At 44.7% G+C, this 13,448-nt stretch overlaps 1 protein-coding gene across 1 annotated transcript in view; it reads left to right on the forward strand.

The window, feature by feature from the left end:
- The window catches only part of CLCN1 (chloride voltage-gated channel 1), a 77,575-nt gene extending 64,542 nt beyond the window's left edge, over window positions 1–13,033 (forward strand). Inside the window, exons 15-25 of the mRNA XM_087755999.1 lie at window positions 27–96; window positions 1,711–1,821; window positions 1,948–2,161; window positions 2,895–3,028; window positions 3,540–3,766; window positions 3,883–3,979; window positions 5,689–5,771; window positions 6,526–6,564; window positions 7,187–7,291; window positions 9,290–9,376; window positions 9,856–13,033. Of these exons, the coding sequence (XP_087612125.1) occupies window positions 27–96; window positions 1,711–1,821; window positions 1,948–2,161; window positions 2,895–3,028; window positions 3,540–3,766; window positions 3,883–3,979; window positions 5,689–5,771; window positions 6,526–6,564; window positions 7,187–7,291; window positions 9,290–9,376; window positions 9,856–10,254 (1,566 nt within the window). The 3' untranslated portion in view covers window positions 10,255–13,033. The remainder of the gene's footprint in view (window positions 1–26; window positions 97–1,710; window positions 1,822–1,947; window positions 2,162–2,894; window positions 3,029–3,539; window positions 3,767–3,882; window positions 3,980–5,688; window positions 5,772–6,525; window positions 6,565–7,186; window positions 7,292–9,289; window positions 9,377–9,855) is intronic.
- Window positions 13,034–13,448: the final 415 nt, after the last annotated feature.

Consider the following 13,448-nt stretch of genomic DNA (forward strand, 5'->3'; position numbering starts at 1 on the left):
GACTGCACCCTCTGCCTCTGTTCTAGTTCTGGATGTCTGTCATTGCTACCACGATGCCAATCCCCTGTGGAGGCTTCATGCCTGTTTTTGTTCTAGGTGAGTTTCAATTTTGTGTTGCAGCATATAGGTCTGACAGGTGGAGAGGGTAAGAGAGACGTTGCGTACATACCCAGTAGGTTTCTTCTAGTGGATGAGGAGTCATCACTTGATGTCTATGACAAGCTTGGTTAGCAGTCTATATACCAGCCTCTGAGTCTCTCCTTTTATCATTTTCCCACCCCCCAAATCCAAATGCTAAGGAGAAAATCTCTGTCCTTTTACATAAGGAAAGCCACACTATGGGGAGGAATGCTGAGCCACGGCCTTCTAATTTCTCTGCCTCTTCATCTACACAGAAACTCTCATCCTACAATTAGTAGTAGTTGCTCCCTTCCCCCCTAAAGGCCAACTAGAAGAGATAACCTCAAAACTATGCCTGCAATGTAATCCACCACTTATTCACTTCTTCTGACTGAAATATGGTAACATATGGGAGCTTATTGGGTTTTAACTGGTTTTAATTCCAAGACCAAAAATTAAAAAGAATATGACGCTAATGTTAAGAAAGAGAGGCTATGTTAAACTAAAGTATACAAGCTCATGAAGTTCAGCATTAAGTATCCACAGCTCTTAAATGAAGTGGTGTGTGCTAAGGACCTCTGGGTTCTGGCAGACAGCAACTGAACATGAGTCAGTAGTATGCCCTTGCAGTGATGAAGGCTAACCACAAACAAGGCTCTATTAGGAAAAGCCTAGCCAGCAAGGCAAAGAAATTGGTTATTTCCCTGCATTCAGCATTTTTGGACACAATTCTGGAATATCGTGCCATTCTGTGTCCACCAATACAAGAGATTTCGACAAAGTGCAACGAGTCCAGTGGAGGCCACTGAGATTGCTGGGGAGCCGGCGCACAAAACAAACAAGGAGAGCCTGAGGATGTTGGGCTTGTTCAGTCTGCAGAAGGGAAGGCCAAGAGGGGATCTAACTGCGGCCTTCACCACCTAATGCAGCAGGGGAGGATGCAGAGAGGACAGAAAGACTTCTCTTAAAGACACACAGTAAATAGGAGGTAAAGGCACAAGTTGCAACGGGAAATTCTGATGGGACATAAGAAAAAAGTTTTTTCCTTGGTTAAGGTGCTCAGAAAGGCTGGAGAATCTCCACCCTTGCAGACTTTTAAAGCTTGTCTGGACAAGGCCCTGCGTGACTTGATCGCATTTTGAAATTAGCCCTGTTGTGAGCAGGGGTCAGAATAAGACCTCCAGAAATCCCTTCCCACCTAAACTCTTCCCTAAGCTGTGATTCTAGGGTTCGGACATTCATAGAATGAGTGTGTGAAGGGCCTCAACTGTGATCTGGACTGACATTGTACATATTCTGAAAATATTTCCTCCCACCTGGGAATCACAAATACCACTGTGCCTGGTGTGCCTAAGTGGAAGAATGAGGGGTCAACTGTATTTACCTGCCTTAGTACCTTTTTGTCCTCTTGGAGTCTAACTTCTATATTCTGTAACTGAGAACTACTCTTTAGTCCTCAGTGTCATTTCAATGTATGTTTTGATTTTGTTTCTGTTAGAAAATACTCAAGTGATTGCCCAGCATAGCTGCACAGCACAGACTGGCTGTTCCTTAGATGTTAATTCCATAATTGTCAGTGATATTTTCCAGGTGCTGCATTTGGGCGTCTTATTGGGGAAATCATGGCATCACTTTTTCCTAACGGGATCCTCTTCGATGGTATTGTCTATCAAATCTTACCTGGAGGGTATGCTGTCATTGGTGAGTCTCCATGTCTTTCTTTTTCTTCGCCTGGTCCCATCCCCATGACTTTCCTGGTTGACGTGACATGCTGTTTCTGTATGACAGTCTTCTCTCCCTATTCCTTTTCCACCCTACCTGGGAAAGGTGCAGCAGCTCTGACAGGAGCAGTGAGCCACACTGTCTCCACTGCTGTGATCTGCTTCGAGCTGACAGGTCAGATCTCTCACATCCTCCCCATGATGGTGGCTGTCATTCTTGCCAACATGGTGGCTCAGAGTCTGCAGCCCAGCCTCTATGATAGCATCATCCAGGTGAAGAAGTTACCCTACCTGCCAGACCTGGGCTGGAATCACATAAGGTATAGTAGTAAAACAGAGATGGAGGTGGGGAGTGGCAAAGAAATAAAGCAGAAGAGGATGAGACCATGGGAAAATAAAAGGTCATGGAAAGGGGATAGTACTACGTAGAAAATAAAAAGGCAGAATAGGCCTGGAGTGAGAAAAAACAAGTGGTGGAGTAGAATTAGGCTTCATACACAGAAATGGAGAAAAGTCATCTTTTTTTCACTGAAAGCACAGGTTTGAATAATCTGCAATGTTACTGAATTTCTGTTAATATTACTAAATTGCTTCAGGTTAAAAATTTAAAAATCAAGTGTCTCATTTTCCATTTTTTTCTGAATTTAGTGGGGTTTGGATTTTTTTTTTTCTCCAGCAAATGTTTGGAATATCACTTTATTTGGATATTTTGCTAAAAACAAAATTCAGTTATTCATATACATTTCTTCCTCTCTCTAGTATATATAATTTACATAGGTATGTATATATAAAACATCTATACATATATGTATATATATGTGTGTATTTTTATGGTGAGGGGTAATGGAGTAGAATACAACTGTGATGAAAATCCAGTGAATCTGTGTTGATCCTGTTAGAAAGTCCTCTGTGGTTACTCTCACAGAAGATTATTTAGCAACTGTACTGAGCACACTATTTAAAAAGTGGTCATTTATATATTTCTTTAAGAAATTTATCTGCTAGACATTTTCGATATGCTAACTCTTCACCTTATTGTCCATAAATTCACAGCAAATACAATATCTTTGTTGAGGACATTATGGTCCAAGATGTGAAATTCGTCTCCTCCAACTGTAAATACCGAGACTTGCAAACTCTACTCCAAAGCACCACTGTTAAGACTTTGCCTTTGGTGGACTCACCAGGTAAGCAATGCGGAGAAACTGGTCCTTGCTGGAGACTTTCTCAGCTTAAAGAGCCAAAGAAGCTAGCTTTCAAATTACATGCTACGAAGGAGACAGAGTGACCCACTACGTAAAATATCCTCCTAAAAATCTTCCGCTATGGCTGATGTGTGATGGAAAGCTGTTGCAGCTGGTCAGACAGGTAAGCTGGAGTGTGGGCAGTGACGCAGATACAGCAGGTAAGGGAGGTGTGTGGGAAGGTTGTGGACTGAACTGTGACAACAGGGAGGAACCTTGCATACGTAAAGAGCCTGCTTCTGATGTGGTGCTGAGGAGCGGTGATGGTGAGCTTCCCACAGCCCCACAGTGCATTAGCAGCAACTAGCAGCGCTGGTCAATGACTCTCGTATAGCTCTAGATAGTACGAGTCCAAGCACTTTGAAGAGGTTGGAGGGAGGAAGGGGCAGTGTGTGGCAGGGGACATCCAAAACCTTGAAGTGGCTTAATGGCTTCTCTGCTCTGTGTTATGCAGAGACCATGATCCTTCTGGGGTCTGTAGAGCGATCTGAACTGCAGGCTCTCCTCCAGAGACATATAGGCCCAGAACGGCGACGGCTCCTCAACAGAGAAATGCAGCAGAAGCTGTATGAGGCACCCTACGATGGGCACAGCAAGGGACCGTGGGCAACCCTGCCAAAGCTGAAGCATGAATCTTTTGCTTATGTTGATGAGGATGAGGATACAGATGAGAAGGGAGAGGTGAGGGACAGAAGTGGAGAGACTGCAACACAGAGACTGCTTAAGAAGCAGCCTTTGGAGAGGCTGAGAAAGAAATGACACAGGGTGGACTTTATCTTCTCTCCTTTCCATAACAGCTGCCTCGGCCCCCAAGTCCCACTCCCAGTTACCCAGAGGAGCCCAATGGCCCGACAAGTCCTCTTAAACAAACTTTGGAGCCACAGCAACTCCCAGGTATGACAACTTCTGGCATGCCTCAGCCCCATCCTAGCCAGCTTGTGGAAGCTTTCATGCTAACTGTGTGTACACGCCTGTGCGAGGTGCTGATTTCCCAGAGACTGAGAGAAGGAGCTTTCTCTTCTGCTCCTGTATTAAAGGTATTTTGTTAATGCACCTCAACATCAGTGTAACGTACCTGGAAGTATCCTCTGTTTGTGATCCCTCAGAGAGCGTGGCAAAAGTAGGCCCACGCAGGCTTCTCTCTCTCTGTCAGTACTCCCCACTCCATCCTTTGCAATAACATCTCCTTGGCCATTTTCTGGAGATTCTGCATGAAAGGGTCCCATCTCTTGCCTCCTTCACCCCATGAATGAATTTTGCTGGGAAAAGCAGCCTGAGAGCTAAACATCTGTACTTGTTTTTTTGAGTAGCTTAGGCTGTTGCTCAGCCATCTCCAAAGCTGACCAGCTCCTCCCTTGGACACACATCTCTTTGATTCAGCTACATGAATACGATGGAAAAACACTGATGTATTGTGTTCTTTGTGTGCCACCCAGGCCTATATTAGCTTTGCTTCCAAGACTGTACTCATCGCTCATTTTTGATTCATATATAATGTATACTTGATGCAGGATGGTGGGGTTTTTTTTCCTTTATATGTCTTGAAATATGCAGAGAGTGAGTAAGCACGGTGTAGCCCAATCTTGAGAATGAATACAGAGGACAGGGCCTTGCGCCTGTCAGTGACAGAGGCTTGTGTTTTTAGGGACCCAAAGGTTAGCATGTAGTACAGCATATAGCACACTCTGGTTCCTTAACACCACTCATGTATGGCTACACCTCTAAGGCACAGGAAAATCCACGTTATGCTTCCAGGGCAGTAGAGTGGTGGGACAGCTATCCACCTTCCTTACCAAATCAGAAAAAGAATCACATCAAACCAAGGACAGTGTGTGAGACATTATACATGAAGCTAGTACTGAGTGATCCGGGAGTGACAGAAGGAAGCGGAGCAGGGGTGGCTTCACGAGGCTTTCCCTGCCATAAGTTTTAGTTTGGCTCACAGCCTGTCATTGTTTCTGACCAACCTTCCTCCACAGTCTTGTCCACTTCACAACAGCACCGAACTCTATCTCCTCCTCTTTGCTAATTCCTGACTGTCCTGCCTAGGAGAATTATTCTGCAGTCTTTTTCATTCCCGCCATCACACTGCTGGCACAACCCATGGACTCCTCACCCCTTTGTACCTGTCACATTCAGGCTGTTGATATGTTTTGTCTTTGATGTCATTTCCAGAGTCTCACCTCCCCTTTCCATACTCATCCTCCAAACCACATTCTCTTTGCGGACTGCAGAAACCTCTAGTCATAGCAGTTTATCCCCTGTATCAGATTGTTTGCTGCGTTAGCAGTCTTGCTTCTGGTTTGTTGGGTTTTTTTCTTCAGGGACACTGATCTATGAATATTATCTGCAAGGGCTACTTTGCAATGGTTTGTTTCCTCTCCTTGAGGAAAAGATATTGCATGGGAATATTTACTCTGGCATGTCCCAGACACCATCTTACAAATTGAATGCTAGATTGTGACTGGCTCAGCCCTGTCATATACCATGTCCCTCATATTATTTCCCAGCCTGCCTTGGGCAAGGACATGGGCATGGGGCTTTGTATTTTTGTCTCTCACTTGTTCTTCTCTCTTATCCACATGTTTGTTTTCATCCTTCAGGCAATTTCAGGAGTCTGAGGCAACTGATCCAGCAGCTTTTGTGCCATTACAACCGTCCACTTGAAACAGAGAGCGCCGTCCAGGTTAGGGATACAGAGAGCCTAGTAGTATCCTGAAGAGGGAAGGGAATGCAATGGAAATAGAACCTACTACTCAGAGCCATTCGGTGTTTGGCCAAAGTGTGAACACACTTACAGTCCTCAACTCTGACAGCATCAGTGGAGAACTCTCTCCAAGGAGAAAGGGTGTGATTACTGTTAAGGAGTGTGCATTTTCCTAAAGAGCCATCTGTGCTCAGGTGTCAAGGCTACCATCATGATTGAGTGTGGGCATCTTTTTCTCAGTGAATAACTTAATGCTGTTTTGGCTAACCTGGAATAAAGTGCAGTTCTATTCCATTTGGCAACCAGTTTTGACCAGATAAAAATGAAAAAATGCCTTTGCCTTGTGCCACATTAGATGCCCTTGGGTATCTGACATACCTTCACAGGGTTGGTGGATATCATACAGAGCCTACGGGAGACTCATCCACTCTAGGGCAGTGGTTGGACCCCATATGGGACATCTGAGTGCATCTAAAGCAGTACTAGATGACCATGTTTAGGCACCTGAACTGCTCCACTGGCATTCCATAGTCAATCTTCATTGGCAAGGGAAGCACAGCAAGTACAGAGTACACCTTACCATGCATATAAAGAAAATCTAAACACTCAGTAACATACCATTTGGAAAGAAAAGGGGATCACAAGGGGTGAGGAGGCTGTGCAAATTTTTCCTTTCTGTACTCTGTGAAACTGTGGGCTCTTTGCCTGTCCTGAACAGTGTTTTCTCCTACAGGAACCAGTGGAAGTCATTGACACAATGAGGCCAGAAGAGGTAAGACTGGATGCAGAAAGCGAGTGACATTAATTGAGTGCTTCTTTTGCCCATTTCCTATCACTTGCAATACTTCCTGAACTCCGACAACCTCAGCGATTGCCACATAAAGCCATAGCTAAAGCCATTTTCTTCTTAGAGTTGCACAGCGGGCAAGTCTCACTCAATAAGAGAAGAGATTGTTCTGATCTAGCTTTGAAGTCAGCTCTGCTGTGAGCAGGGTTTTGGACTAGAGACCTCCACAGTACCCCCTCACCTAAATCTTTCTGTGGGTCTGTGTGTTCCTTCATTTTTTACACAAAGGAACTATTATCTTGCAATGACAAGGGGAAGATGCACGCAGAAACGAAAGCTAAGATGTTCACTCCCTCTTTAAGCAGGAAGGAGCAAAACCTCACCTTCTCAGAAAACCTCTGAGGTACTGGAATTGCTCTGTTTCCATAGGGACTTGACATCTGGCAAGGAAGGGATGGGAAACCTGAGGGGTGTGATATAACGGGCAAGATGAATGATCTACATAGGAAGGAAGAAGCATTAACAGGAGAAAGGGACTAGTTTGGGTACACAAGACAGTGACGCTGCTGATTACTGTAAGAGTGATTCCTCTTCTTTCTTGTGTCAGATAGATGCTTGGGAACAGGAGGAGCTGGACAAGAATGTGTGCTTCGACAGCTGCCGCATAGACCCTTCCCCTTTCCAACTGGTGGAGAGAACTTCCCTGCACAAGGTGGGTACAGATGTCTCTCCATGTTTTTCTCCACCCTATCTATCATTGCAAGTCTAGTCTATGACTTATTTCTTCTCCTTGTCTTCATCTACAACTGCTATCACCAGCTACTTCCATATCCAGCTACAGAAGTCAGTTTGTTCCTACAACCTTCTGCGTGTACCTCCAATCTCCTGATTGGAGAAATGAAAGCCTACATAAGAAGTCTGAGCACATTTATTAAAATCGCTTTTGGACACCAGATAGGATTTTCCAGCCACTCTATGCCTTGCTGCTGGGGGCATTACACTGAGATTTACACTCTGCTTTGTCAGCGTGCAGCACTGGAATGAGTACTCCTGGATTTCTCAGGGTGTTTCTGTCAGGGTGTAGAGTCTGCTGCAGTGCATGAGAAGAGCTGCTTGAAACTACCCTGTATCATAGGCTCTTCATTGAACTGAAGCACAAGGAAAGAGGAAGCTGGATCTAACTTCTAGAGTTAGCACAGGAGGACTGGGGATAAAAGCAGTCGTATATCAGGAGTAAGAGAGGCCTGGGCTTTCACGCAATGGAAAGGGAAAGCAGTCTACTGAAGCAAAAGTGCACAGTGCATGTTTTCATCAATATTCATTTAACGTAAACGGTCAGCATATGCCTTGCACAAAATTAATTAATTACTGTTATCAAAGGGGTAAGATATTATTTTATTTTATATTATTTTTATATTATTATTTTTCATTATTATATTTATATTTTTATATATGTTTATATTTTATGTTTATTTTATATTTATTTTATAATATTCTTATTTTGCCTTGAGCAAAATAAGAACAGGTTAGCATATACTTAAGATGAGTTTGATGTTTTCTAAAGGACTGGCTGAAGTAATCGGAAAACCACTAGCATTTATCTTTGCCAATACAGGGGTTACAACAAATTATACCTGAAGACTGCAAATGGGGGAAGTTTCATACCTCTTGTAGAAAATAGTAAATGAGAAACTCTGAAATATGTGGCCCATCACCTTAGCTTGGATGCACAAAAAATGCAGGAATAAATAATCAAACTGTCTGAGGTATGCATAGTTAGAGCTAAATGTGAGTCTACTGACAATGGCAAGAATATCACAGCTTATCATGATCAAATTGTGTTTAACCAGTCTGATCTTCCTTTACATTAGGGTAAAATGTCTTGTTCCTGAGAAATGAGATTTTCCCTAGTTTACAGTTGAACATGACATTCAGTGTCTCATGTGATGTCAAAAAAAAAAAAGGCAACACCAGCTGTGAAAGAATAACTTCATGTAAGGCCACAGGTAAAGTCCAGCTAGCACTCGGCTTAAAGAACCTGGAGGTTGGAAATACCCCACAGATGAGCACTGAGAATGCTGTAAGTTTTAGAAAGCCTGATCTATGAAGAACGGTAAAATAATGGGGTATATTCAGGCTGAAGAAAAGACGACCGATAGCAGTGTGATATCTGTCCTTTTAAGAAGGCTTTGTAAGAGAAAGGGAATAACTTGTTCTCAGTGTTCCCACTGCACTGGATAAGCAGCAACAAGCTTACGCTTTGACAGGCAATATTCTGGAACAGGAAAAAAGAAATCTCTAGTGTTGAGGAAAGCACTGGAATAAATGACCTAAGCAGGTTCTGACTTTGCATATTACTATATGATTGATAGTTTCATTTCCAGAACCAAAATGAAATAGGGTCTGCGTAAGTCCCCAAATACCCAAGGTGTTGTATGTGAATCTGTTTGCCAGATGCAGGATGGGAGTGACCTTGAGAATGTGCTCTCCATCATCAACACACTCCCAATGATGACTCCACAGCAGAAGGACCAAAGGGCAGTATTTGCTAGCTACAAAAGGGGAAGAGGTAGTTTCTCACTGGGATGACTGCAGACTTGTGCGCCTTTGTGATTCCCATTTCTAAATCTCAAGTCCCAGCTCTAGCAACAAGTATCGTGTTACCGGTTTCCAAAGTCCCTGACATGGTCTTTTGTGGTTTTGCTCATAGACGCATACGTTGTTCTCATTACTGGGCCTCAGCCATGCCTATGTAACCAGTATGGGGAAGCTGAGGGGAGTGTTGGCTTTGGAAGAGGTAAGTACAGTTCCTTTCATCTCCTCCTAATCAACTGCAAATGTCCTGTGGATCACTGCAATAACTTACAGGTGTTGGAGGATCCAGCTGGGAATATATATAACTGCGATCGCTACATTTTCAATCCAGTGTTGAATTCTGAGTCAACCCTTTGGAAGCTGTGTAGAGGAATGGATGACTGTATTTCAGAGAAGGCAGCAGGTGTTGTTTACAGGGATGCTAGGTGGTTCATCCTTTTCATGAATGTCGGGCTCTTAACTGAGTGGCTATTACTGTCTCTGAAAGTGGTGTGGAATTTGTTATTTACTGTGGAATGAAAAATTACACCACCAGTGTAAATCTCCACAGGCCCCAGAGGTAGAGCTGTGACTCTCTATTTGTGATCCCTTTACCCTGGAGAGCAGATGGAACTTCTTCTGGGTAGGGCTGGGTCAGCCTCCCTTTCATCCATTTTTTCTGAACTTTTTCTCTTCTCATAGCTTCAGAAGGCAATAGAGGGCTCCACACGCTCTGGGGTTCGCCTCCGCCCACCCCTTGCCAGCTTCCGCGATACCAACCGGAATTCCATCAGCAGTGAGAAGGTCAGCCAGGCCTCTCAGGTGTGGAGCCGGCAGGACAACGGCATGGTGGCAGCACAGCAAGCAGCAGACTTGGGCACAGAGAGCCCACTGCCTCCCTGCTCACACTCCCCCCAGCCCTCACGCTTGCATGAAGAGGGGGAAGGCCAGTGCTCCACTTATGCCACTGATACTGAGTTGGAAGAGATGGAGCTAACAGGGCCGGTTGCTGAAAACATCTCAGACATCCTCAAGGACTTAAGCCTACGCTCCACTGACCTGGATGAGGATGAAGATGAGGATGAGGATGTCCCCTTATAGCTGGTGTGAGGGGAGTAGTCCATCACACTCATCAGTTGAGCCAGTGTTCTTACGTTTGCTCCTCAAAGAGAAGCTTTTGGATGTTCTTTGCAGTTCCCACAGAAGATTGATTCAGCTGGGAGAAGGGGCATTGGACTGACCCTTTCTTCTGCTGCTTTCCTTCTGTGCAAAGATGGTTAGGCTGGTGGACTATACGGGTGTGTGCAGGAGTCATTTGTGGACTGCAAGGTGGCTAAGGGCAGGCTCATAATGCTTAGGCTCCTGCCATGTCTACGTAACACGGCAGAAGGCATTGTAACAGGACATGAATGCTGCTGGACACAGTCAGCATGCTCTGGGTCAATCTGCCACCTGGAAAGTGGACAAGGAGCAGCTCTTCTCATTCTCCATTGGTGTCATCCTTCCAGTCATACCTGGCCTGCATGCACCAGTGTAAACACAGCCAGACCTCCAGCCTAGAAGCATATTGCTGCTTCTGACTACAGTCCTGTCCATGTTGCCGCAGCTCCTTTTCGTTAGCTCTTACCTTGCATCCCCTCCCAAACATTCCCATGTAGAACATTTTTCCTCTTTCTCAATTTTTACTCTGGGATTTTCCTGGATGGGGGCACAGTTAGGAGCTTCTCCTCTGTTCTTCAGCTGAGTCGTGCCCTAAAAACAGGTGGGAGGAAAATATTCGGTCTACGTCTCATGTCTTTAATTCAGCCAGGGCTCTAAGAAAAGCACTGGAAGGGAGGAAAGCCTCTTTGTTTTCCCATCATCTCTGGAATTTTTAAATAGAATGGGAAAATCTTAAGTGGGGGCATCCTCAGTGTTGGAGGGAGAGGAGTAAAACAGCATGCATGCACTGCACCTATATTTCAAGTACTTGTGTTTGTCTCTGAATCACTGTTCACAATTTTTACAAAGTTATAGTCTTAAAATATAACAACTAAAAAAAAAATTATGGAGCGTTAGCAGGCTGCCAAGAAATACAGCAGAGGGAAGCCACATTTTCTACACTTTAAAAACATGTTTCTCTCTGAAAACTCCTGCTCTCTTTCCTGGTAATTCTACCCTGCCTACTTTCCACATATTTCTGCATACCTCAGATCTGAGAATTCCAGCTCTCACTTTTGCCAGCTTGTCTCCGTTGTGACTAACAGCAGAGACCTCAACCCTTGTCTGCAGCATCCCTCTCTATTCCAGTTCTAAATCTGGAGCAGATCTTGATCTGTATCTTGCAAAAAGATGTCTTGTCAGTTCGTGTCATGCATGCAAATCCTTAGCATCCAAAGATAAGATGCTGCTTTGTTTAACTCACTGTCCTTGTGAGGTTTTCTCAGTAAATAGGCAAAATCAAATTCTGTGTATTCTGCAGCTTTCCTCTAACATTCTACATCTCTTCCTATCATATTTTTGATCCAAGCAGCCTATTGGATGTGTTTCCACTTATCAGCAACAGAGAAGAAATCCAGGCTCTGAGAATATGTTCTTGGGGGGTATTCTCCCAGATGTTGGGCCACATTCCCCTTCCTGATATTAGCAAAGCATTATCTTAGAGTGACCAGTTTCACCTTAACGGCTGCTTTTCCATAAGCTTTCTCAGGAGCAAGTCAAAAATATGGTTACCTCTAACCCAGTCTCCCTAGGAAAATTCCCTCCTGGCTTTAATTCCAAGGATTGACCTTGCACCAATTCCTCTCTGATGATGCTCATGCGTGGGGGAGTCTGTGACAAGCTTATAGTAGAGGGAAATCTCCCCAGCTAGTCTCTTGAAGAGGGAGAGATTTATTTTTGTTGTCCAGAATTCAGAGCCCACCAGCTCTGTATTGTCTTTGACATGTGATTCCCCCTCTGTGAGCTAACTGGGGACAGCCCTTCCCTGCCAAAGTGATCTTCAGTCCTCCGAGGGTCACCCCGTCCTTGTGAGAAGACAGCAGTGATCTGAGGGCAAGACTCTTGCACGTTTCTGGCTGCCAGGCATTAGCACACAGCCTCCCCGCTACCTTTGTGTCACCTGCAGAGAAGAGGCAGAACAACTGCTGGTTTTCCTCAGGGAACTGCGATAGTCCTTTAAACAAGCAGGGGAGAAAGGACATTCCTTTAAAAAAACCCATAAATGTGCGGTGAGTTGCAACACTGAGACCAAATCTGATCTCTGATCCGAAGGTCCACGCACCCTCAGGAAGGACAAGTTTCTCCAAGTCAGCCGCAGCCTTATTACTGGCACGTACAGACTTACATTTTGCAGCCAAATGCTTGCACTGAGACAGATGAGACAAGGAGAAACTTTGAGGCTGGAGTCAATACACCTCCCCCTCCTCTCTCCCGAATACAGATATATGTTCTGTTCCAGTCCCACACTTCTCCTACGGTGTGTTACAGAAGAACTGGGATCTGACTGGCTGAGAAAGCAGATGGAGTCTAAATCAAAGCCAGAGAGTGTGTGAGTCATGACAGACAGATTGTGAGCTGGGGGAGATGAAGCTGGAACAAAAATGATGCACATGGAGAGGCTTGGGGACCTCAGAGTAAGACACAAGCTAACCTGGAAAGTCTCTTGAGGTTTGTCACCTGGGGGTACAAAAGCACAGACTTGTGTGCCCACACACGCACACACACGTATCTCCCCATTCCTATCGCCTTCAGCTGTCTCAGAGTTACCACGAGGAGCTGGACTGCTCTCGGGGGGGAAGCAGAAAGGTGGGTGTTACTGCTGTTCTTTGGAGGCATTACTCAAGATCCATTCCAGGTATGCCCTCACCCTTTCAGCAGAAGCAGCATTCATCTGCACCATTTTCTCACCTGGGAAACAGTATGCATACATTAACGTGTACAGGGAGGCAGGAGGGGGACAAAAAAAACCATACTGCAAAGATGGTTTGCAATGGCTGAAGGTGTTTCCACTTCCATTTTACCAATAAAATCTTCACTGAGCTGATGCCAAGTACTTTAGTAGGTGTGAAATGTGGAGTAAACGAACACTGAACCTTTGTCAAGAGGTGTTGACTCTAAGCTTGCGCCCTCTCAGGCAATCCCAGTACGCCCCCTCAAAGTTTAAACCTGAAACCTTTGTCCGACAAACAAAGTCACACTGATCTGTCACTCTAAAACCTCCATCTCTCATCCTATCCAAGTAGCACAGACTTGGCTACCCACACACAAAAATCCTTTTTTTCCCAACCCAAAATATGCCCAGAATTTGTATCAGC

The sequence above is a fragment of the Nipponia nippon genome, unplaced genomic scaffold, assembly GCF_047370975.1.
Source record: "Nipponia nippon isolate SJK-2023a ecotype South Korea unplaced genomic scaffold, ASM4737097v1 scaffold_2, whole genome shotgun sequence".
Taxonomy (NCBI): domain Eukaryota; kingdom Metazoa; phylum Chordata; class Aves; order Pelecaniformes; family Threskiornithidae; genus Nipponia; species Nipponia nippon.